This window comes from Elgaria multicarinata, chromosome 1 (genome assembly GCF_023053635.1).
Source record: "Elgaria multicarinata webbii isolate HBS135686 ecotype San Diego chromosome 1, rElgMul1.1.pri, whole genome shotgun sequence".
Classification (NCBI taxonomy): Eukaryota; Metazoa; Chordata; class Lepidosauria; order Squamata; family Anguidae; genus Elgaria; species Elgaria multicarinata.
In genome coordinates, this window is record NC_086171.1 from 3,344,310 (window position 1) to 3,367,666 (window position 23,357).

Genomic DNA, 23,357 nt, shown 5'->3' on the forward strand with positions numbered 1-23,357 from the left:
GGACGAGGAGGTGCAGGGAACGCTGATCAAATTTGCAGATGACACAAAATTGGGTGGGATAGCTAATAACCTGGAAGACAGAAACAAACTTCAAAGTGATCTTGATAGGCTGGAGTGCTGGGCTGAAAACAACAGGATGAAATTTAATAGGGATAAATGCCAAGTTCTACATTTAGGAAATAGAAACCAAAGGCACAGTTACAAGATGGGGGATACTTGGCTCAGCAATACTACAAAGGAGAAGGATCTTGGAATTGTTGTTGATCGCAAGCTGAATATGAGCCAACAGTGCGATATGGCTGCAAGAAAGGCCAATGCTATTTTGGGCTGCATTAATAGAAGTATAGCTTCCAAATCACGTGAGGTCCTGGTTCCTCTATTCGGCCCTGGTTAGGCCTCATCTAGAGTATTGCGTCTAGTTCTGGGCTCCACAATTCAAGAAGGAGGCAGACAAGCTGGAGCGTGTTCAGAGGAGGGCAACCAGGATGATCAGGGGTCTGGAAACAAAGCCCTATGAGGAGAGACTGAAAGAACTGGGCATGTTTAGCCTGGAGAAGAGAAGATTGAGGGGAGACATGATAGCACTCTTCAAATACTTAAAAGGTTGTCACACAGAGGAGGGCCAGGATCTCTTCTTGATCCTCCCAGAGCACAGGACATAGAATAACGGGCTCAAGTTAAAGGAAGCCAGATTCCAGCTGGACATCAGAAAAAACTTCCTGACTGTTAGAGCAGTATGGCAATGGAATCAGTTGCCTGTTGAGATGGTGGGCTCTCCCACACTAGGGGCCTTCAAGAGGCAGCTGGACAACCATCTGTCAGGGATGCTATAGCGTGGATTCCTGCATCGAGCAGGGGGTTGGACTCGATGGCCTTGTAGGCCCCTTCCAATTCTGCTATTCTATGATTCTATGAATACAAAAAAACCATAAGTTAAAATGTTTTACCGAAATGAAAAGTACAATAATTAGTATACAGACTAACTGGGCAGTGCTAGTATTCGGGGAAGGCCCAGGTGAAGAGATGGGTCTTTTAACAGGCGCCTCAAACACACCACAGTCAGCGTCTCCCAAATACCAAAGGGGGGGGGGCATTCCATAAAATGGGTCTCACCACGGAGAAGGCCCACTTCTGGGTTGCCGCCAAATGGCAATTGGCAAGTGGTGGTACAGCCAGCAAGGCCTCCTCCGATGATAACGATTGCACAGATCTATATTAGGGAAGGCGGCCTGCCAGGTAACCTGGCCCCAAGCTGTTTGGGGCTTTATATGCCAACAGCAAGACCTTTTACTCAGCTCAGTAACTTAAAGGTAGCCAGTGCAGTTGCTTCAACACCAGTGTGGTACGTGCATGTCCGGGTGCTCCGCCCTGCATCCTGGCTGCCACGTTCTGCACCAGCTGCAGCTTCCAGACAAAGCACAAGGGCAGCCCCACATAAAGGACGTAACAGTAGTCCTAAATGCAAGTTCACCAATGCATGGACTACATAAATATATATTTAAGCATTCGCTACCTATTTATACCACCCAATAGGTGAAGCGCTCTGGGCAATTCACAAAAATTAAACCCCGAAAATCCAACATGATAAAATATAATATGAAACTTTTAACAGTTCAAACCAGAATAAAACAAGAGTATAAGCCAGCAGCAGTGTGAAGATATAAAAGCACGATACGTTTTGGAAGCCAAACTGATGACGCCTCCATGGAAAAGGAAGAAAGGCTGGCTGTCGGGGCTGGTCCTTTGTAGCCGCTCTTCCTGCTGCGGGGGCTGCTATTCGAGGGCCTGCCGAGCCTCATCTTGGCTCAGAGGGGATCACTGCTTGGTTGTCTCAGCCTTGGACGTGACCTCCTCGAACCTCTGGACCTGGGAGATGATTAATTTTGAATTGTACCTAGAATTCCAGATGTGCCTCAAGTTAGGTCCCTCATCTCCCCAGCCCCTGTAACTCCCGAGCCACAGATACAAACGCTTGAAGCTATTCAGAAATTTGGAGGTCTAAGCTTTTGGCTGCAGCTGTCAGAAGCAGAAAGAGAGTCTGCGTTTGCTGGTTTCTTGTGCTCACGTAGTACAGAGGCGCTTCAGCGATCTTAGACCTACAGGGAGTTGTCCCATTTCTGAGAGTCTGCTGCTTCAGGATGGAGGCTCTGGACCTCCACTCTCCCCCCTGTGGCTTTCGGCAAGTGCCTTTTGTCCTCCCCACCTTATTATTATTATTATTATTATTATTTATTTATATAGCACCATCGATGTACATGGTGCTGTACAGATAACACAGTAAATAGCAAGACCCTGCCGCATAGGCTTACAATCTAATAAAGTTGTAGTAAACAATAAGAAGGGAAGGAGAATGCAAACAGGCACAGGGAAGTGTAAACAGGCACCGGGAAGGGTGAAGCTAACAGTATAGAGTCAGAACAAACTCAAAGTTTAAAAGCTATAGGGAAAAGAAAAGTTTTTAGCTGTGTTTTAAAAGCTGTGATTGAGTTGGTAGTTCTCAGGTGTTCTGGAAGAGCATTCCAGGCATGAGGGGCAGCAGAGGAAAATGGGCGAAGCCGAGCAAGGGAAGTAGAGACCCTTGGGCAGGCAAGAAGCATGGCATCAGAGGAGCGAAGAGCACGAGCGGGGCAATAGTGTGAGATGAGAGAGGAGAGATAGGAAGGAGCTAGACCGTGAAAAGCTTTGAAGGTCAACAGGAGAAGTTTATATTGGATTCTGGAATGAATTGGGAGCCAATGAAGAGATTTCAGAAGCGGAGTGACATGGTCAGAGCGGCGGGCCAGGAAGATGATCTTAGCGGCAGAGTGGTGGACAGAGACCAGCGGACTGATGTGAGATGAGGGGAGGCCAGAGAGGAGGAGGGTGCAGTAGTCCAACCGAGAGATAACCAGTGCGTGAACGAGAGTCTTGGCAGAAGAGACAGACAAAAATGGTCGAATCCTGGCAATATTATACAGGAAGAAACGACAAGATTTAGCTACTGCCTCGATATGAGGAATAAAGGAGAGCGAGGAATCAAATATAAAGCCAAGGCTACGAGTTTCCTTGACCGGAGTAAGCGTGACATCGTTGACAGTAAGAGAGAATGAGAGATGAGGAGAAGGTTTAGGAGGGAAAACAAGCAGTTCAGTTTTTGCCATATTGAGTTTCAAACACCTCAGGGATGCCCAACTTCACCTCCCCTTCTGACCAGCTCGCCTGTGGCGATTTCCTGTGGTTTACTTGCAGGCGCTGGTACGATCCATAGCGTGCTCCGCCTTTTGGCTTAGCCACATCCTCCAGATCGCTCCCTAAGGTCCTAGGGATGGTGGTTGGGGACCTCAGGCTACGGGGCACACAAGCTCATTTGTTCCCCAGTTTGCCAAGTTCAGGCCACCTTCCAAGGAAGTGGAGAGGCAGATCGTCCTGGCAACACTATCTCTGTAGGGCAGGGCTTTGTTGCTTCGGCTATCGGGCGGTATAAAAATGTAATAAATAAATAAATAAAATAAAATTAAGCCAGCTGTCCCCAATGGGGTGCCCTCTGGATATTTTGGACTACACCTTCCATCAACCCCAGGCAGCATGGTCAATAGTTGGGGATTAGGGGAGTCAGAGTCCAAAGCATCTGAATGGTGCCAGGTTAGTGAATCAAACCCTTGATCCATCCAGTATTGTTGCCAGGGCTTTAGAGCACAATGACCTTGCAAGGAGGAGAGAGCGAGGACAGGGACATGAGCTCCACCCACTCTGGGGCTGACGGATGGCTTTGAAAGGGGGTTGGATAAATTCCTGGAGGAGGAGGAGGAGGCTATCCATGGCTACTAGCCCTGATGGCTACATGATACCTCCAGTATCTGAGGCAGTAAGCCTGTGTGCCCCAGTTGCTGGGGAACATGGGTGGGAGGGTGCTGTTGCACCGTGTCCTGCTTTCTTGGTCCCTGGCCGACGGCTGGTTGGCCGGACCCTTGGTCTGATCCAGCAGGGCTCTTCTGATATTCTTTTGACAACCTCCAAGCTGACGGCGTAGGCTTTTTCAGCAAGGTTTCTCCTTCCATATGCTTCCTAATTTTACCTTAAATAAGGTGTTCAACCCATTTACCCAGAAGAGTAATTAAGCTAACCAGTCTGTAATTTCCCAGATCCTACACATATTGTGAGGCTAAAACGACAAGCGGTACAAAAGCGCATGGCTTTGTCCTATGCAGAGCACAAATGAATACAGAATCCAAACCAATGAATGTGAGAGGGTGGATGCCTCCAACACCTGCCACGTTCTGGGTAGTCATTCCGGGGCCCTGGACTTTGCCCCAAGATCCAGCCCCAACTGCAGCAAAACATCTGGAGAGCACTCATGACCAAGCACTTCACAGGTACGATCTTGGCATCCTCACAACAGCCCTGCCAGGTAGGCAAGCAGTATTAGCATCATACCTCAGCTGTGAGGCTGAAAGCATCTAGACCACATGCAGAGCAGTCCTTGGAAGTAAGCGCTTTTGTTCCAATGGGTCTTCCTGAACTAGCCACTTGTGTTGAGGACTGCCAGCACAGCTGGTCTGGGCCTGCCATCTCTGTGAAGAGGCACTGATTTCAAACCAAGTCCCATCAAATGGAGGGCGGGTGTCCCAGGGAGTTTTGGGGGAAAGGCTGAATGTGAACAGGGGCCTTCCCCGTGGGCAGCTTACTTAGCCCTAAAAATGCACAGTAGTGTTACCCCTGAGCATGTACAGAGTGCCTCCCGACCACCAGGGCTGAGCCATCCGCCCCGACAGCACCTGCAATTAATGGTTTGGTTGGACTTTTCTTTGGGGCTGGCTAATCTCAGTGTGGTGTAGTGGTTAGAGCATTGGATGAGGAAGACCCGGGTTCAAGAGAGATTAGAGGAAGGACTTCTTCACATAGCGCAGATGTAGTGATTGCAACGGAAGTCAGGGTCCACCCGACGTCCCTGCAAGGTAGGCTCCTGGACCAAACGTTCTAGACTCTCAGGCAACCTGCCTCCCTAGCCCTGTCCATAACCGGGACGAGCCGGATGTTCCAAGAATAAAGCCCAAACACACATTCGGGACCAAAGCAGCTTTATTAACACCACTAAGACTAACATGTAAGGCCTGGGTCAGTAAAAAGCTTAGCGGGAGGGAAAGGGAAGGGATGGTGGAGGAGGGGAGGGAAAAGGAGTGAGGAAAGGGATTGAGGAAAGAAAGCGAGCAGTTACCCCAATAAAACCTTCAGTCATTCCACCACCCAGCCTAAAAAACCTTGTCCACAACACCCAAATTTTATTTATTGATTGCACTTATATACCGCTCCCATAGCCAGGGCTCTCTGGGCGGTTTACAGAAATTCTAAAATTAAGATAAAAACGAGTATACAAAATTGAAAATTCTAAAACACAGAACACACACACAGAAAGCATTAAAAACCGTTAAACACATTAAAAGCGTTAAACCAAACACATCAAAACATAAGAAAAGCCTATCTAACCCTGAGCACCCACCCACCCCTTGACTGCTTGGACGTGATCTTCCCTTCATACGCATGTCCAGCAAAGGAAGATGGAGACTCCCCAACACTGGACACTTTATCCCTTTTCGGCCACCTGGCCCCATGACCCACGCCAACCAACCGATGCCCTTCTTGGGCTTCTGGCGACCCCTCCCAACAGGAGTGAGACCCACATCTTGGCAACATTCTTCCCCAGGGCTGAAACGAGTTGACTTCTAAGCATCCCTGATAGCTCCCAGGTGCTACAGTGGGAGCTGGAGGTGCCAGGCGAAGATGACCTTGGCAGCGCCCAGCTCCTTCCCTCCCACCACAGCCTGGGACAGCGAAGCTCGAAGCACGATGAAATACACAAATTCTGGTAGACACAAAAAGCAACGTTAAATCAGAACAGAACAGAGGCCATTTCAGACCCCTTGTCCTTCACAGTGATGGCCACCAATTTGGATGGCTTTAAAAGGGGGTTGGATAAATCCCTGGAGGATGGGGAGGCTGTCCAGGGCTACTAGCCCTGATGGTTGGGTGCTACCTCCAGTATCCGACGCAGTAAGCCTGCGTGCACCAGTTGCTGGGGAACATGGGTGGGAGGGTGCTGTTGCACCGTGTCCTGCTTGTGGGTCCCTGGCCGATGGCTGGTGGGCCACTGTGTGAGCAGTGATGGACCCTTGCCCTGGTCCAACCTCAGGGCTCTTCTGATGGTTCTTATATAGGGTGACCCTCTGAAAAGGAGGACCGGGCTCCTGTATCTTTAACAGTTGCATAGAAAAGAGAATTTCAGCAGGTGTCCTTTGTACATATGGAGTACCTGGTGAAATTCTCTCTTCATCACCACAGTTAAAGCTGCAGGTGTCCTGCCCTCTTTTAAATCTGGTCACTCTGGTATAGCTCCTGCAGCTTTAACTGTTGTGATGAAGAGGGGAATTCACCAGGTGCTGCATGCATAAGAATGACACCTGCTGAAATTCCCTTTTCCATGCAACTGTTAAAGATACAGGAGCCCGGTTCTCCTTTTCATAGGGTCACCCTACCTTACGCTCTTTGAGTTCTATTTTAGCTCCAGTATCCGGGGCAAAAGGCTCCTGTGTTCCAGCTGCCGGAGGGCGGGGACCCTCCTGTCCTGCTTTCCCCAGGTACAAAGGGGCTACTTTGCGAATAAGAGGGACCCTGGGTGGGCCTGATCCAGCATCCGGGGCTCTTCTCACATTCTGCAGCCCCCACTCGGCCATGAAGCTCACTCACTGGCCAGTCCCTGACTAACCTACCTCACAGGGTTGGTGTGAGGATGCAAATGGAGGAAGGGGGGGCATGTGAGACGCTTCGGGCTCCTTGCAAGAGGGGAAAGGCGGGCTATAAATGGGATGAGACGGTAAATAAAGAGTGTGTGTGTGTGTGTGTTTGCTTGCGTTTGTGTTTGTGTTTCAGCTGCCCTCCCTCTCTCCCTCCCTCCCTCCCCGCAGCCCCCGCCCGCCGTGTCCGCCCGCGGGCAGGTGGGCGCCGCTGCGCGCCCGAGCGGGAGGCGGGCCGGCCGAGGCTGCCTGGCTTGGTGCGGGTGCGCAGCTCCTCCTCTTCCCTTCTGCCCCCGGCGGACCGCGGGCTCGTGTGCCGCCTGCCTCCCCGCCTTCCTCGCCGCGATCCGCATTCCGGGGCTCCCTCGGGCGGCCTCTCCGGACCGAAGGACCGAGGCTGCCTCCTCGCCTGGCCCGCGGCTCTGCGGCTGCTGCGGCTGCGGCTGCTGGTGCGGCGTCGCCCCCTGTCCTTCGAGCGTGGAGGAGGAGGCGGAGGACGCCGAGGAGGAGGAGGAAGGCGATGGCTACTGAATGGGAGTCCTCTGCCCAGGTCTTTTGGGGGTGGGTGGAGTGGGGTGGGGTGGGGTGGTGGGGCCGGCGAGGCCAACAGCAAGAAGAAACAAAGCCCAGAAACGCCGTCCTGGCTCCGGCCCTGCGGGATCGGGGCCGCCGAAGGGTGGATTTCTCCAAGGGAGAGAGGTTCCGGGGCTCAGGGCTGCTGCTAGGAAGCCAAGCCCTGGGGCTGGGAGCTGGCGCCCCCACCGGCCCTCCTGGGTTGCAAGGGAGTGGGTTGTGTTGTGGTTCTGTAGGGCACTCTGCTCAAGCTCAGAGGCTCGTGTGCTTTGGACTCCAGCACAATTCGGCTGGGGGCGGGGGCGGGGGCGGGCGGTGCAGCCCTCCGAAGGCAGCCGCGGGGTGTGGGGAGGGTCTTGGATTTCGTGCATAGCTGCTTAGATCGATTTCTAAAACGATGTAACAGGAAGACTACAGATGTAAATATTCTGGACATTTTGGAGCCATTGGGAAGTGAGTGTGTGTGTATGAGAGAGAGAGAGGGAGAGAGAATCCTCTCTGAGCATAGTTATTTCTTCCTTTCCTTATTGAGAGTATTGACCTACGGTGCAATCCTATACTCGTTTACTCGCTAGTAAGATCCATTATATTCAATGAGATTTACTTCCCAATCAGTGTGCAAAGGAGTGGAGCCCTAACGTATCTTTTACGTTTGAAAGATTCAGTGCTCCAATTCATGCTCAGTTTCCCAAGATGAGACCGGGGTCACCACATCTAAGAAGGGAAGGAAATGTACATTCTTCAGTTCTATAGCCCTGTGGTTTGGGGGATTGTTCTGGTTAGGTGCTGTAGCAGCCCACAAATGGCGTCCTAAAACCCACAATTGACAGAAACACTGTAGGTCATCCCACCATGGCCACCATATGCAACAGAACTACACCTGGGTTCTCCCAATTATGTTTCTTAAAAAAGAGAGAAGGAAAATAAAGGGGGGGGGGAAATGGAGCCTTGGGACTATGGAACTCACTGCAACAGTTTTTAATAAAGTTCTCAATTGGACCTCACCGCTAGAGAATGCTGCCTCAGCTAGAAAACCTTGGACCACTGCTACTAAAATAAACTTTCTATACCTAAAATTTTAATATGTATATGTGAATGACCTAGGGATTTTATTACAGCGGTATATAAAATCCAGAAATAAATAAAAATAAATAAAAAAAAGAAACTCCATAACTTCCCTGACGACTGAATGGTGTGGAAGCGGGTGGGGAGAATAAAGTAAGGAAAGGCAGTTCCAGAAATAGTTTGCTCAATTTGCAGGCAGGACTGAGGGATCAACGACATAAGAGGAGCCCTGCTGAGTCACCCCAAGGATCCGTCTTCTCCAGTATTGTGTTCACACAGTGGGAGACAATGGGACTTGTAGTCCAACACAGCTGGAGGGCCCCAGGGAAGACTTGTACCACTTACATCTCTTCTAAATATGCGTCAGGAATTGCAATAAGAACTGATTTTGTCTGCATCCCTCGGACGTAGGTAGTGATGGCCACCAATTTGGATGGCTTTAAAAGAAGGTTGGATAAATTCCTGGAGGAGAAGACTATCCATGGCTACTAGCCCTGATGGCTACGTGCTGCCTCCAATCATCATTATCATCATCATCATCATCATCTATTTCTTTCCCGCCTCTCCCTCTGGATCGAGGCGGGGAACAACTTCAAATACAAAAATAAAATAAAATACATAAGACTGATTAAAACATATAAAATTAATACATTAATAAAATAACTGCGCCCCAAAGCTGCAAACACAGTCTTTCAGGGTGAGTGTAACCCCATCCAGAAGTGGTTGACACACACCTCCAAACCCAGGTTGGAGCCTTTGATAGCAAGCCCCTCCGTCTTGTCTGGATTCAGATTCAGCTTGTTTTTCCTCATCCAGCCCAGTATCCGAGGCAGTAAGCCTGTGTGCACCAGTTGCTGGGGAACATGGGTGGGAGGGTGTTGTGGCACTCGTGTCCTGCTTGTGGGATCTTGCATAACAGTTGGTTGGCCACTGTGTGAACAGAGTGCTGGACAAGGTGGACCTTTGGTCTGATCCAGCATCAGGGCTCTTCTGATGTTCTTATGTGTTGATCAGAACTTTGTTTCCAACGTGGTTCTCGACTCCAAAAAAACCCAACCCCAGATCAAAATAAGGTAACATGTTTAGAACTCGTCTTGAGAGCCATTTTTCGTGGAAAGTTGGGGTACAAATCAACTAACTGAAGAAGAGGGCAACCAGGATGATCAGGGATCTGGAAACAAAGCCCTATGAAGAGAGACTGAAAGAACTGGGCATGTTTAGCCTGGAGAAGAGAAGATTGAGGGGAGACATGAGAGCACTCTTCAAGTACTTGAAAGGTCGTCACACAGAGGAGGGCCAGGATCTCTTCTCGATCCTCCCAGAGTGCAGGACATGGAATAATGGGCTCAAGTTAAAGGAAGCCAGATTCCAGCTGGACATCAGGAAAAACTTCCTGACTGTTAGAGCAGTACGACAATGGAATCAGTTACCTAGGGAGGTTGTGGGCTCTCCCACACTAGAGGCCTTCCAGAGGCAGCTGGACAACCCTCTGTCAGGGATGCTTTAGGGTGGATTCCTGCATTGAGCAGGGGGTTGGACTCAATGGCCTTGTAGGCCCCTTCCAACTGCTATTCTATGATTCTAAGACACAACCCTATGCATGTTTAGACAGATTAAAAGTCCTACAACTCCCAGGAGTGCCAGATGTTGTAGGACTTTTTTCTGTCTACACACACATAGGGTTGCACCCTAAATAAATAATAGAAGTACACATTTTACATAAAATACATTTAGAAGTGGATATTTGGGGAGAAAATACATTTACTTATTACATTTTTATGCTGTCCAACAGCCGAAGCTCCCTGGGCGGTTTGCAAGTCAAAACTTAAAACACCAAAAATAAAATAGCATAGTAAAAATAGTATCAAAACTTACATTTAGAACAAAATAAAACTAAATTATAAACCAAGGTAAATGCCAGCAGCAGTGTAAAAAAAGCTGTGAATGTCATTTTTAAAACTAAAGCGCTAAAAGCCTGAGAAAATAAAAAGTTCTTCACTTGGTGCTGAAAGGGCTACAGTGTAGGTGCCAGGAGAGCCTCCCTGGGGAGGACGTTTTACGAATGGGGTTCCACCACAGAAAAGCCCCCCTCCTTAGTAGCCTTGCCTCATTTGGGAGGGGGCATCTGGAGGGCGGCCTCTGAGGATGACCTTAGGATCCTGGCAGGCACATACGGAAAGAGGCCCTCCTTCCAGATAGCTGGCCCCAGGCCCCAAGTCTCCTTCCTCCCAATTCCTTTTTCTTTGGTGTGGTGTCCTTTAGGTTGTAAGCCTGAGGGCACGGGCCGTCTTATTCGTCTGTGTCAGCCACGCTAGGAATCTTTTGGATGAAGAGCTGGGTAAAAATGCTGTAAGTAAATAAGCCATTTGGGGCTTTATAGGTTAATACCAGCTCTTTCAACGGGGCCTGGAAATGGACTGGCATATTGAAATAGATATTTTTTTTAATGTGATGTTTTGTGGAGGCTTTGCTGTAAAAAAAATGTTGCAGGTTCTTGTGGAAATGGGATGGAATGGGGAACCAGAAATAGATAGATTCACTCATCCCTATGCTGGTCTTCTCGGCCATTACTGGAAGTTCCAGCAGCTGAGACCCACCTCCAGGTAGGGTTAGGAAAGAGTCTTGCCTGAAACCTTGGAGAGTCACAGCTGCTAGTCAGTGTTGACAATACTGGGCTAGAAGATGGACCAAGGGTTTGTTTACTATATGGCAGCATCCAATGTTTCTGTGTACTCTGACCCAGTTCTCTGACCTGACACAGGAAAGCCTCTATTTGTTCTTGGTTCTTGTCTCCAAATATTCTTCTCCAGCTTTGGAAACACCACATGAGAAAGCCCAAAATGGCCCTGGTCCAGTGGAGCTGAAGCACACACACCTCTCCCAAAATAACCAAGGCATTCTAGAAGAACACTTGGCTCAGCAATACTACAAATGAGAAAGATCTTGGAATTGTTGTAGATCACAAGCTGAATATGAGCCAACAGTGCGATATGGCTGCAAGAAAGGCAAATGCTATTTTGGGCTGCATTAATAGAAGTATAGCTTCCAAATCACATGAGGTACTGGTTCCTCTCTATTCGGCCCTGGTTAGGCCTCATCTAGAGTATTGCGTCCAATTCTGGGCTCCACAATTCAAGAAGGACGCAGACAAGCTGGAGCGTGTTCAGAAGAGGGCAACGAGGATGATCAGAGGTCTGGAAACAAAGCCCTATGAAGAGAGACTGAAAGAACTGGGCATGTTTAGCCTGGAGAAGAGAAGATTGAGGGGAGACATGATAGCACTCTTCAAATACTTAAAAGGTTGTCACACAGAGGAGGGCCAGGATCTCTTCTCGATTCTCCCAGAGTGCAGGACACGGAATAACGGGCTCAAGTTAAAGGAAGCCAGATTCCGACTGGACATCAGGAAAAACTTCCTGACTGTTAGAGCAGTGCGACAGTGGAATCAGCTACCTAGGGAGGTTGTGGGCTCTCCCACACTAGAGGCATTCAAGAGGCAGCTGGACAACCCTCTGTCAGGGATGCTTTAGGGTGGATTCCTGCATTGAGCAGGGGGTTGGACTTGATGGCCTTGTAGGCCCCTTCCAACTCTGCTATTCTATGATTCTATGAAGAATGTCCTTCTGCTTCAGGCCCCTTGCTGTGGGCTACTCAGCACAGGGCCTTTTTCACAGTGGCTCCCAGGTTCCAGAACCCTCTCCTGGGAGAAATCATAGAATCATAGAATAGCAGAGTTGGAAGGGGCCTACAAGGCCATCGAGTCCAACCCCCTGCTCAATCTGTTCCTTCTTCACAGCTGGCTTTCTGGCAACAAGCTAGCTGAAAACAAGGAAGTTAAGGAAACAGGTAAAAATGCAATTTTATATACTAAAATATAATGTTAAAAATAACATACACAGAGCATTTCACAAGTACAATAATACAACAAGACAATCAGAATGCTAGACAGAAAATGCTCCGTAAACTTGATCCATTTGGCCAGACGCGTTTCAGCCCTTGGCCTTCCTCAATGGCCAGTTTGCCAAGCTGATTAGTATCGTGGGCTATTTTATTTATTTATTTATTACACTTATATACCGCCTCCATAGCCAGAGCTCTCTGGGCGGTTTCTCCCGGGGCTGACTTAAAAGTTCCAAAAATTAAACTAAATCAGATGTCACTCCCCACAATACACGGTACGAGTCCAAATATTCAAAGGAAGCCCATGGAAGGTATTCCAAACAGCCGCTGCGCGCAAGCATGATATCTGTCTAGCTTTTTGATTGTCTTGTTGTATTATTGTACTTGTGAAATGCTCTGTGTATGTTATTTTCAACATTATATTTTAGTATATAAATTGCATTTTTTTTACCTGTTTCCTTAACTTCCTTGTTTTCATCTATACTGTGTTAGGTTAAGGTTATCACCTCTTTGTTGCATTTCTGGCAACAAGCAACCAGTTTTATTTCAGAGGGTTTTAGGGGTCCTTCTGAGATTTGTGTGTGTGTGTTTGCCACTGTATTGTGATTTTATAGCTTCTCTTTGAAAAAAAGTTACCATGTTTTAAATCCACAGCTGGGCTTTGCCTTTATTAAGATGAACCAAAATTCCATAAAAATGTACAAGCTTTCGGATTCTCCAGAACTCATCAACAGGCTAGATGATACAAAATCAGTCCTAACCCTAACTATTGCCCAGCTATGGATTTTGGATTTTCTCTCTTTCTCATGGACCAGTTCAGCTATCTTTCTTTTTTTTAAAAAAAAGTATTAAATAAGGTTATTATTATTATTATCATTGTTGTTATTATTAGCTGCCTTGGTGGGGGGGTTTTTTGGCATAAAAAGAGGAATACCATATTTTAATTAAAACAACAATCACAGTACAAGAATGATGGTAGCATCTTGAAGACACAATCAACAGAAATAGTGCATCAGGGCTTAGGGCCGATGCAGGATAGAGCAGGCTCTGTGTTTGGAATGTAGAAAACTCTGATGTGAATATGTTCTGTTGTATTAGAAGAAAATTTCCTTTGTTTATAAAATGTATTTGTTGCCTTTACAACAATTTAGTGTCCAAGGCGATACATAAACCTTCTTTTAAAACATCCTAGAAACCTACTACAAATAGATGTAGTGTGCTCAGCAGAATCCCAGCCAAAGCCTTTGTCAATACAGAGGACACTTGCTTGTGGAAAAGAAAAAGCGAAGAGCCAGACCAGGGGCGTTGCCACGGCAGGGGCCACGGCGTCTATTCACAAGCTGAATATGAGCCAACAGTGCGATGTGGCTGCAAGAAAGGCCAATGTTGTTTTGGGCTGCATTAATAGAAGTATAGCTTCCAAATCACGTGAGGTACTGGTTCCTCTCTATTCGGCCCTGGTTAGGCCTCCTCTAGAGTATTGCGTCCAGTTCTGGGCTCCACAATTCAAGAAGGACGTAGACAAGCTGGAGCGTGTTCAGAGGAGGGCAACCAGGATGATCGGGGAGAAGATGGAGGGGAGACATGATAGCACTCTTCAAATACTTGAAAGATTGTCACACAGAGGAGGGCCAGGATCTCTTCTGGATCCTCCCAGAGTGCAGGACACGGAATCATGGGCTCAAGTGACAGGAAGCCAGATTCCGGTTGGACATCAGGAAAAACTTCCTGACTGTTAGAGCAGAACGACAATGGAACCAGTGACCTAGGGAGGTTGTGGGCTCTCCCACACTAGAGGCCTTCAAGAGGCAGCTGGGCAACCCTCTGTCAGGGATGCTTTAGGGTGGATTCCTGCATTGAGCAGGGTGTAGGACTCGATGGCCTTTTAGGCCCCTTCCAACTCTACTATTCTATGATTCTATGATCTGTATCCCAGGGCCCCAGATCTATTCTACAGAATCCTCCCTGAGTTTCCGTTGGTGCCAATGGAATTCTTTTTGGCTCAGCTTAATGGCCATGCAAGGAGAGGCAATTTTTAAGGGGGGACTGCAACTAGAGAGGGAAGGGTTAACTCTTCCCTTTCACCCCCTGCTGCAACCCCCCCCCCCGCCCCATTGCAAATCTTTCATAGCATTAAGCTTAGAAAGAAAACTTTCCCCCCCATTGGTTAGGGATGATCTTGGTCATAGCTTCGGCTATGGGGCGATATAAAAAATGTAAATAACAACAACAACAACTTGGTATACATTTTGGGAGTTGACTCTTCCTTTATTTCCATGCTTCTGCCCTTTCTGTTCTTGCCGGCAGGATCTGGAATGGGACGTGTCCCCGCTGCCACCGGCCCCCGTGCCTTCTTGCTTCCGCCCCAAGCAGAGCTGCGAGGAGGACCCTCACCGGCAGGCCACGGAGATCTCCCTTTGGACTGTGGTGGCCGCGATGCAGGCTGTGGAGAGGAAGGTGGACCTCCACGCCGGGCGGCTGCTGACCCTGGAGCGGAGGACGGGATTGGCCGAGAAGAAGCTCTCAGGCACGGAGAAGGCCATGAGCGAGTTCAGCCACCATCTTGATGCACTGGGGACCCTGATCCAGGAATATGGGCAGCTCCGGAAGAGGCTGGAGAACATGGAGAACCTGCTGAAGAACCGGAACTTCTGGATCCTCCGGCTGCCCCCGGGCTCCAGCGGAGAGAGCCCCAAGGTTGGCATGTGCTGGGCTACAGGCTGAGGGCTTTTCCGCCACCCGTTCTGGTGCTCTGTTTGGCCTAGAACAGCGGTGTTGAACCTCTTTCAGCCTGAGGGCCGAATTCCATTCCAGAGAGGCGCTCGGGGGCCGCATTGCAACAGTGGGTGGGGCTAAAGGGGAAAAGGGTGGGACCAAACCCCACCCACCCAATCCCAGCAACTTTCAGCTTAACGCTTCCCCTGCCAGTATCAAAGCCTCAAGAGAAGCGTTTTCACTGTTTAGAATGGAAAAATAACGGTGCAAAAGGCAGGAGACTATCAAATGATGGGTGAAGAGGGGTGGGCCAAAGGGAAGAGGGGTGTGTGACTGTCTGGCAACCCCCGGAGAGGCGGATTGGGTTTGAGTGCTCCCTGGTTGGAGCCAAGTGGTAGCTGTTGTCTTCTCAATTGTTCAAATGTGCAGGATTTCTTTGCTTTCTGGATGAACACAGCAGTTCAGACTTGTTTAATTCAGAAAAAAGGGGAGAAACAAGTCCTCAGGCTGCAAAAGATGTTTTATTTCAAAGCCCGTCGGGCTTTGAAATAAAACATCTTTTGCAGCCTGAGGACTTGTTTCTCCCAATTTTTTTCTGACCTAACTCATTTAGCACAAACCAAGTGATCCTGAGACATCAGCCCTTTTCACGGCGCTCTGAGAATTGTTTTTTCCGCAACTAAAGCTGAAGCAAGTTCCAAAGATTAAAACTGGGGGCAAGAAATCAGATGCTGTTGGACTGCAGCACCCGTCATTCCTGACCATGGCCCGTCCCGACTGGGGCTGATGGGAGCTGCAGTCCAGCAACATCTGGAGAACCGCAAGGCCCATCCATGGGTGAAAAGGTAATTTGGATTTTCCTCCCTTACTTTTGATCCACTTGTAAGGCCATATCATCCTCATCATCTTCACCAATAATAATAATAATTATTTATTATTATTTATTACATTTATATACCGTCCCATAGCTGAAGCTCCCTGGGCGGTTTACAAAAGTTAAAAACAGTGAACATTAAAAAGAAATATACAAAATTTAAAACCATTAAAAGCATAAAATACAAACAAAAACAGACAATAATGTTAATGATGATGTAATAGTAGTATTAATAATTAGCATTTTATTATTATTATTTTCTAAGTACTTCACCTATCTTTTCAGTAATCCTAACCCTATAAAGTAGGCCAATTGTATTATGCCCCTATTAGAGAGGGTGGAGTAGAAGCTTAGAAAGAGTGGCTTGCTTAAGGTCATTATTATTTATTATTGTTATTTATTGCATTTCTATAGCGCCCAATAGCCGAAGCTCTCTCAGTGGTTCACAAAAATTAAAACCACAAACACAGCAAAAAACAGTATAAAAGCTTAAAACTACAATATAAAAGTTCAATCAGAATAAAACCTAGCAGCAATGCAGGGATTTAAAACACAGATTTAAAACAGCAGAGCTTAAAAGGCTAGAAGGCTGAGATGCTAAAATGCCTGGAAAAATAAAAAGGTCTTCACCTGGTGCCGAAAGGAGTACATTCCACAGCTGGGGTGCCACAGCAGAAAAGGCCCTCTTCCTAGTAGCCACCTGCCTCACTTCCTTTCGCAGGGGCTCACGGAGGAGGAACCCTGAGGATGATCTTAGGGTTCGGGAAGGATTGGCCTTGGACCCTGAGCGAAGTTTTGAAGATGCCCCACTAGGCTTATGTTCAGAGGAGGGCAACCAGGATGATCAGGGATCTGGAAACAAAGCCCTATGAAGAGAGACTGAAAGAACTGGGCATGTTTAGCCTGGAGAAGAGAAGATGGAGGGGAGACATGAGAGCACTCTAAAATACTTGAAAGGTTGTCACACAGAGGAGGGCCAGGATCTCTTCTCGATCCTCCCAGAGTGCAGGACACGGAATAATGGGCTCAAGTTACAGGAAGCCAGATTCCAGCTGGACATCAGGAAAAACTTCCTGACTGTTAGAGCAGTACGACAATGGAACCACTTACTTAGGGAGGTGGTGGGCTCTCCCACACTAGAGGCCTTCAAGAGGCAGCTGGACAACCATCTGTCAGGGATGCTTTAGGGTGGATTCCTGCATTGAGAAGGGGGTTGGACTCAATGGCCTTGTAGGCCCCTTCCAACTCTGCTATTCTATGATTCTATAACTGTCACACCATGCCCACTCAGGTCCGTAGATGACCCAGTTTAGAGAGTAGGGAGCATGGGCAAGTGGAGATTCCATCCCAGGGATGAATCTCGCATTCGCCATCGCTTCACGGCAGTTCTCCCCTTATTCATAGAATAATAGAATAGCAGAGTTGCAAGGGGCCTACAAGGCTATCGAGTCCAACCCCCTGCTCAATGGAAGCCAGGTTATTGCTGGCTTCCCCTTTCCAATGTGAAACTCCGCCTCGTCCGTCGCAAACCGGCCTAGCAGCCATTTCTCTCTCTTGCCGTTCCAGGTGCCCGTGGCCTTTGACGAGGTCTCCGTCTGCTTCTCCGAGCAGGAGTGGGGCAACCTGGACGAGGGGCAGAAGGAGCTCTACAAGAACGTCGTGAAGGGGAACTACGAGTCCTTGGTCTCGATGGGTAAGGAGTGCCTGAAACCGCTCGCAGAGTTTAACGTGTGCTTGATGCCCGCAGGACCTGCTGCGAAGGCACGTGAGGCGGTAGCCAGGCTCGAGAGAAGCAGGACTGGATCTGGCCAGAGGGGAACCACGTGGGTAACACCATGGAGCAGTGGAGGCTGGTGGCTCCCATGTCAGTGGGGCAGTCAATCCGTTCCGGGTTTCAGTCAAACTCCAAAAGAGATCTCCAAGGTGCTGGACAGCTCCTTTAGAGTTCTGACTGAAACACGGAGCGGATTCACCACCCCACAGACATTGGAAGCACCTTGAATAGCTCCTTTAGAGTTCTGACTCCAACCTGGTGTGGATTCACCGCCCTGCTGATGTCGGAGCCACCAGCCTCCACTGCCATGACTGGGGCCTTGATAGAAAAGTGTCAATCAGTGCCGAGTAACTATGACAACCTAAATGCCAAAGGCAGCTTTCTCTCTGTGTGTGTGTGTGTGTGTGTGCGTGTAACCAGCGGTGGGGTGTGGGTGGGTGCAGTGTGCTGTGCAGTGTGCTGTTGTTTTTATGCCCCTCCTTGCTGGTTTCCCAGAGGAACCTGGTTCGCTGCTGTGAGAAGACTGGATCAGCCTGGAGGAACCTCTGGCCTGTGGAACTAACCTGACACCCACCCACCCATTCTAGCCTGCAAGGGGGTTATGGCTGGGGATGCCCCCCCCATTTTATTGACTTCAGCCCCTTACCTTTGATCATGGTTCTTGGGGAGAAGGCGGTGAAGGCAGGGCTTTTAAGAACGTAAGTACATCAGAAGAGCCCTGATGCTGGATCAGACCAAGGGTCCACCTAGTCCAGCACTCTGTTCTCCCAGTGGTCGACCAGCCATCAGCCAGGGATGAACAAGCAGGACATGGTGCAACAGCACCCTCCCACCCATGTTCCCCAGCAACTGGTGCACACAGGCTTATTGCCTTGAATACTGGAGATAGCACACAACCATCAGGGCTTCCAATTCAGAATCCAATATAAACTTCTCCTGTTAACCTTCAAAGCTTTTCACGGTCTAGCTCCTTCCTATCTCTCCTCTCTCATCTCACACTATTGTCCCACTCGTGCTCTTCGCTCCTCTTATGCCATGTTTCTCGCCTGCCCAAGGGCCTCTACTTCCCTTGCTCGGCTTCGTCCATTTTCTTCTGCTGCCCCTTACGCCTGGAACGCTCTTCCAGAACATTTGAGAACTACAACTTCAATCGCAGCATTTAAAGGTCAACTAAAAACTTTTCTTTTTCCTAAAGCTTTTAAAACTTGATGTTGTGCAGACTTTATACTGTTAGTTTTACCCTACCCTGTGCCTGCTTACCCTACCCTGTGCCTGTTTGCATTCTCTTCCCCTCCTTATTGTTTTACTATGATTTTATTAGATTGTAAGCCTATGCGGCAGAGTCTTGCTATTTACTGTTTTACTCTGTACAGCACCATGTACATTGATGGTGCTATATAAATAAATAATAATAATAATAATAATAATAATAATAATAATAATAATAGCCCTTGATAGCCTTCGCCTCCAGGAATTTATCCAACCCCCTTTTAAAGCCATCCAAGTTGGGGGCCCTCACTACATCCTGTGGTAGTGAGTTCCATAATTTAACTCTGCGCTGTGGTGAAGAAGTAGAGAGATCCTGGTGTTTATCCTCCTCTTTGTGGTGTGTCGAGGCGGCAAGTTTTAAACTATGATGGGGATCAAAATGGCCCCCTCCTCTCCTTACCTACATGGGAAGGGGGGGAGAGGTCTGGGAAGGTGTGTGTGTGTGTGTGTGTGTGTGTGTGTGAGCCTGCTTGCCTGCATGCACATGCCTAGCTGAGAGAAGACATGGTTGAATGGGGAGGATGTGTGAGTGAGAGAAATGTATCCCCCAACAGATCACCTCCGAGGGAATGTAGCCTCAATGGAAAAAACCTCCTGGTGCAGGAGATTAAGTGAATTCTGTCCCATTCATTTCTTCCGCTTCCAGGATCCAAAAAAACTTGTCTGGCAAAAAAATGAAGTGGTATAACGAAGCGAAACGGAAGGAAAGATCTGAATGGGCTTGGAATCTGAGGCTAGACAGCGGGGTCAGGTGCTGGCAAAAGATGGTGGTGTTGGGAACGAAGCCGAAAGGGCTCCGCCCCAGTCTCCCCTGGAACATCCCAAATCCTCCTCCACCTCTTTGACCTGCATCGATTGCTGCTCACTTCCTGCTGGGGTTTGTTGGCCTGTCAACCCATGGGCCAGAAAGATGCTTTGAAGAATAAATCTTTGGCTCTCAAGATGCCGTATTCTCTATGACAAGGGTCCGGGCTTACGTATGCCCTTGGTTTTGTCCTCCTGGCCCCAGATTATGCCATTGCAAAGCCTGACCTGCTTTCCCGGATGGTACGTGGGGAGGAGCCGTGCGGGGAGAATCGGGGGCGGTCTGAGGACGACGAGGCCTCCATCAGCGCAGGTGAGTGACGGGGGGCTGTGATTCGTCTCCGGTCTGGGCGGTCTGGGAAAGGAAACCTTCCATGATTCCAAGGGTGCTGGATAGATTTATTTGTTTATTTATTGATTGCATTTTTATACCGCCCAATAGCCGAAGCTCTCTGGGCGGTTTACAAAAATTAAAACCACAGAAACCATTCAAAATATAAAACAAACAGTATAAAAGCATAACGTGAAATGCAATATATAAACACAGGCAGGATAAAATCAAGCAGCAGTGCAGAAATTAATTCTCATTAAAAATACAAATTTAAAACAGCAAAGTTAAAATTAATTTGAGAGACTGTTAAAGTGCTGAGAGAATAAAAAGGTCTTCACCTGGCATCTAAAAGAGCAGGGCCTTCTCTGCTGTGGCACCCTGGCTGTGAAATGAGCTCCCTAAAGAGGTTCGCCCAGGCGAACCTCTTTAGGGAGCTCATTCCACAGCTGGGGTGCCACAGCAGAGAAGGCCCTGCTACATGACTCGCTTGCTCCTTGACACTGTGTTCAAATGTGCACCCTTTCAATTTCCTGGCATGCAATTGGGGACTTCTATAGGGAATGATATGTCAGAGCCAGGGTGGCATAGTGGCTAAAGTGTTGGACTGGGAATTGGGAGATCTGGGTTCTGTTACCCGCTTGGCCATGGAAACCCACTAGGTGACTTTGGGCTAGTCACGGACTCTCAGCCCAGCCTACCTCGCAGGGTTGTTGTTGTGAGGATAAAATGGAGAGGAGGCGGCTTATGTACACTGCCTTGGATTCCTTGGAGGAAAATGTAATAAATAAATAAAATAAAATTCTTGTGACTGTAACCCTCTTGACAATCTGGCGAAAGCGACGGTTCTTGAACTGATTTCAGTTTCAGAGAAGCTCTCGAATGTCTGTGTGTGGACGGGGCTGTGTGCCAGGGATGGGCAGGGCTGAAGCCGAAGGAGGTGGAGCCAAAGCAAAAGGGGTGGGGCAAAAGTACCAAAGACGTACCACCTCTTTTAGCTTGAAGCTCTCCCTGCTGGCCATCATTGCCTTCGGAGAGGCACTTCCGCTGTTTGGGACAGGGGAGGAGAGGCTGCACAAAAGCTGGGGAAAAGAGGGGCGATCAAGCCAGGAGAAGGGGTGGGTGTGCGTGCGTTAGGACCCTCAGAGAGCCAGGTTTGGAAACCAGGACTGAAGTCTCCCCTCCCCCACCCCCACCGCTGGTCTAGGAAGAACCTCTTCCGGACCAATCATTCCAAGGTGGCATCTCCATCTCTGAGCTCTGTTTGACTTGGGATTCAGGATGGGCAGTGAACTAGCCCACCCCACCCCACCTGCATTCTTCTCCCTCTTAAGGCACAGAATTCCCACCCACCATGAACGACACAATCTCCTTTGTCCAACGGGAAGTTGCCCCTTCTGTGGTGGGCGTGTGGGATGTGGAGGACGGAGGAGCAGTCGCCGCGGACCACAGCCCAGGTGAGTGAAAAGCAGGCCGGGGGGCTCCGGAGGGGAAAGGCAGGCCCACCCTCGGCCCTCCAGGCCCCTCTGCAGACATTTCTTATGGCGGACCAACCTTGCCTGCAGGCTTAGTGAGGGCAGCTGGCTAGACAGAGTGGTAACACTGCTGCAGCGTTTGATTGGCCCGGCGCAGCCTCAGACAGCAAAGTACATTCAGGCATTGAATTCTGTGAGTGGGAGAGGAGAGAATCAAAGACACTGGCCAGCTGGTGCTGATTGGACAGCAGCAGGAGCAGTCTATCTGAATGTGGTGTGGTGTAGTGGCTAGAGTTGGTCTGGGAGTCGGGAGATCCGGGTTCTAGTCCCCACTTGGCCATGGAAGCCTGCTGGGTAGCTTTGGGCCAGTCACAGACTCTCAGCCCAGCCTACCTCACAGGGTTGTTGTTGTGAGGATAGAAATGGAGGCGAAGAGGGTTATGTAAGCCGCTTTAGGTTCCTTGGAAGAAAAAAGGTGGGATATAAATGCAATAATAAATAAAATGTTGAGACCTGGGGATTTCACGACCATCACTCGTCACTTCACAAAAGGGAAAACTCAGGGTAGCCTCCCATTTTCTTCTGTCTCTTTTATTATTTATTAATTTATTTATTTCTATAGCACCATCAGTGTACATGGTGCTGTACAGAGTAAAACAATAAAACAGCAAAACCCTGCCGAATAGGCTTACATTCTAATAGCACCTTTTGTACCTTGTTATACACATAGTCACACACTCACATGACAGCACAACTTTTTTGAATTTGGGTGATTCTAGTGCCCGGGGAGGGAGGGCAAGAAATTAGAGGTTTGCCTCAGATGTAGAAACTATGGAACTGGGGAAATGTCATTATAAAATGTGAAAAATTAAGTCTTTTTTAAATCTCTAGAAAAGTACAAAACAAAGGGAGCCATGCTGACGTAAGAGGGAAAAAATATCAAAATCCATATTAGTCCAACTCAAAGATGACAAAAAAAAGTGTGCAAGCTTCTGAGATCCCCAGATTTCTTCATCAGACAGCTATAATTAAAAATGGATTAAACAAACAAAGATGCAGTGGGGGCCGGAAGGAATCAGACTTGATGATGAGGTCAGAGTATCTACATGTTAAGAGTCCCAAAATGAAGGGTGACAGACGAGGTGTCTGCAGACATTCAAATTAGGTTCTGCAGTTCATGCAACGGTTACAAGTTTGACCTCCAGCAGTTTCTAGGATTGTTGGGAACCAGGAAATATAAATTCCCAATGTTAAATATTTGCATTGCATTTTATATTCTTAACCGTGTTTTAAAATGGAATTTTAGTTTTGTAATTGGTTGTAATCCGCCCAGACAACGTTAGTTATTGGGAGGATTAGAAATGCGCTAAATAAATAAAATACTAAATAAATACATTACTCAGATGTGCTTCAGTGCTGAGCGACGCCCGTGGGCTCCTTTTACCAGTCATTTCTTTTTTCTTTCCCAAGCTCCAGTCTCAACCCTGCTTTTTGTAATGTCTTGCCTGATGAAGAGATCTGGAGAGCTTGAAATCTTGCACATTTTATTTATTTATTTAATTTATTTATTACATTTTTATATCACCCAATAGCCAAAGCTCTCTGGGCGGTTCACAAAAATTAAAACCATAATAAAACAACCAACAGGTTAAAAGCACAACCAGGATAAAAACCACGCAGCAAAATTGATATAAGATTAAAATACAGAGTTAGAACAGTAAAATTTAAATTTAAAGTATTAAATTTTTAGAACTTGAGGCAATTGTGATTTTAATTTGCCAGATCAGTTTTGCTGTTTTTATTTTTGAGCTCC

At 48.1% G+C, this 23,357-nt stretch overlaps 1 protein-coding gene across 1 annotated transcript in view; it reads left to right on the top strand.

The window, feature by feature from the left end:
- LOC134413398 (uncharacterized) overlaps window positions 1–23,357 on the top strand; it is a 41,617-nt gene that overhangs the window by 16,926 nt on the left and 1,334 nt on the right. Inside the window, exons 7-11 of the mRNA XM_063147581.1 lie at window positions 6,939–7,317; window positions 14,679–15,002; window positions 17,461–17,587; window positions 19,947–20,054; window positions 21,404–21,526. Coding sequence (XP_063003651.1) covers window positions 6,939–7,317; window positions 14,679–15,002; window positions 17,461–17,587; window positions 19,947–20,054; window positions 21,404–21,526 — 1,061 coding nt within the window. The remainder of the gene's footprint in view (window positions 1–6,938; window positions 7,318–14,678; window positions 15,003–17,460; window positions 17,588–19,946; window positions 20,055–21,403; window positions 21,527–23,357) is intronic.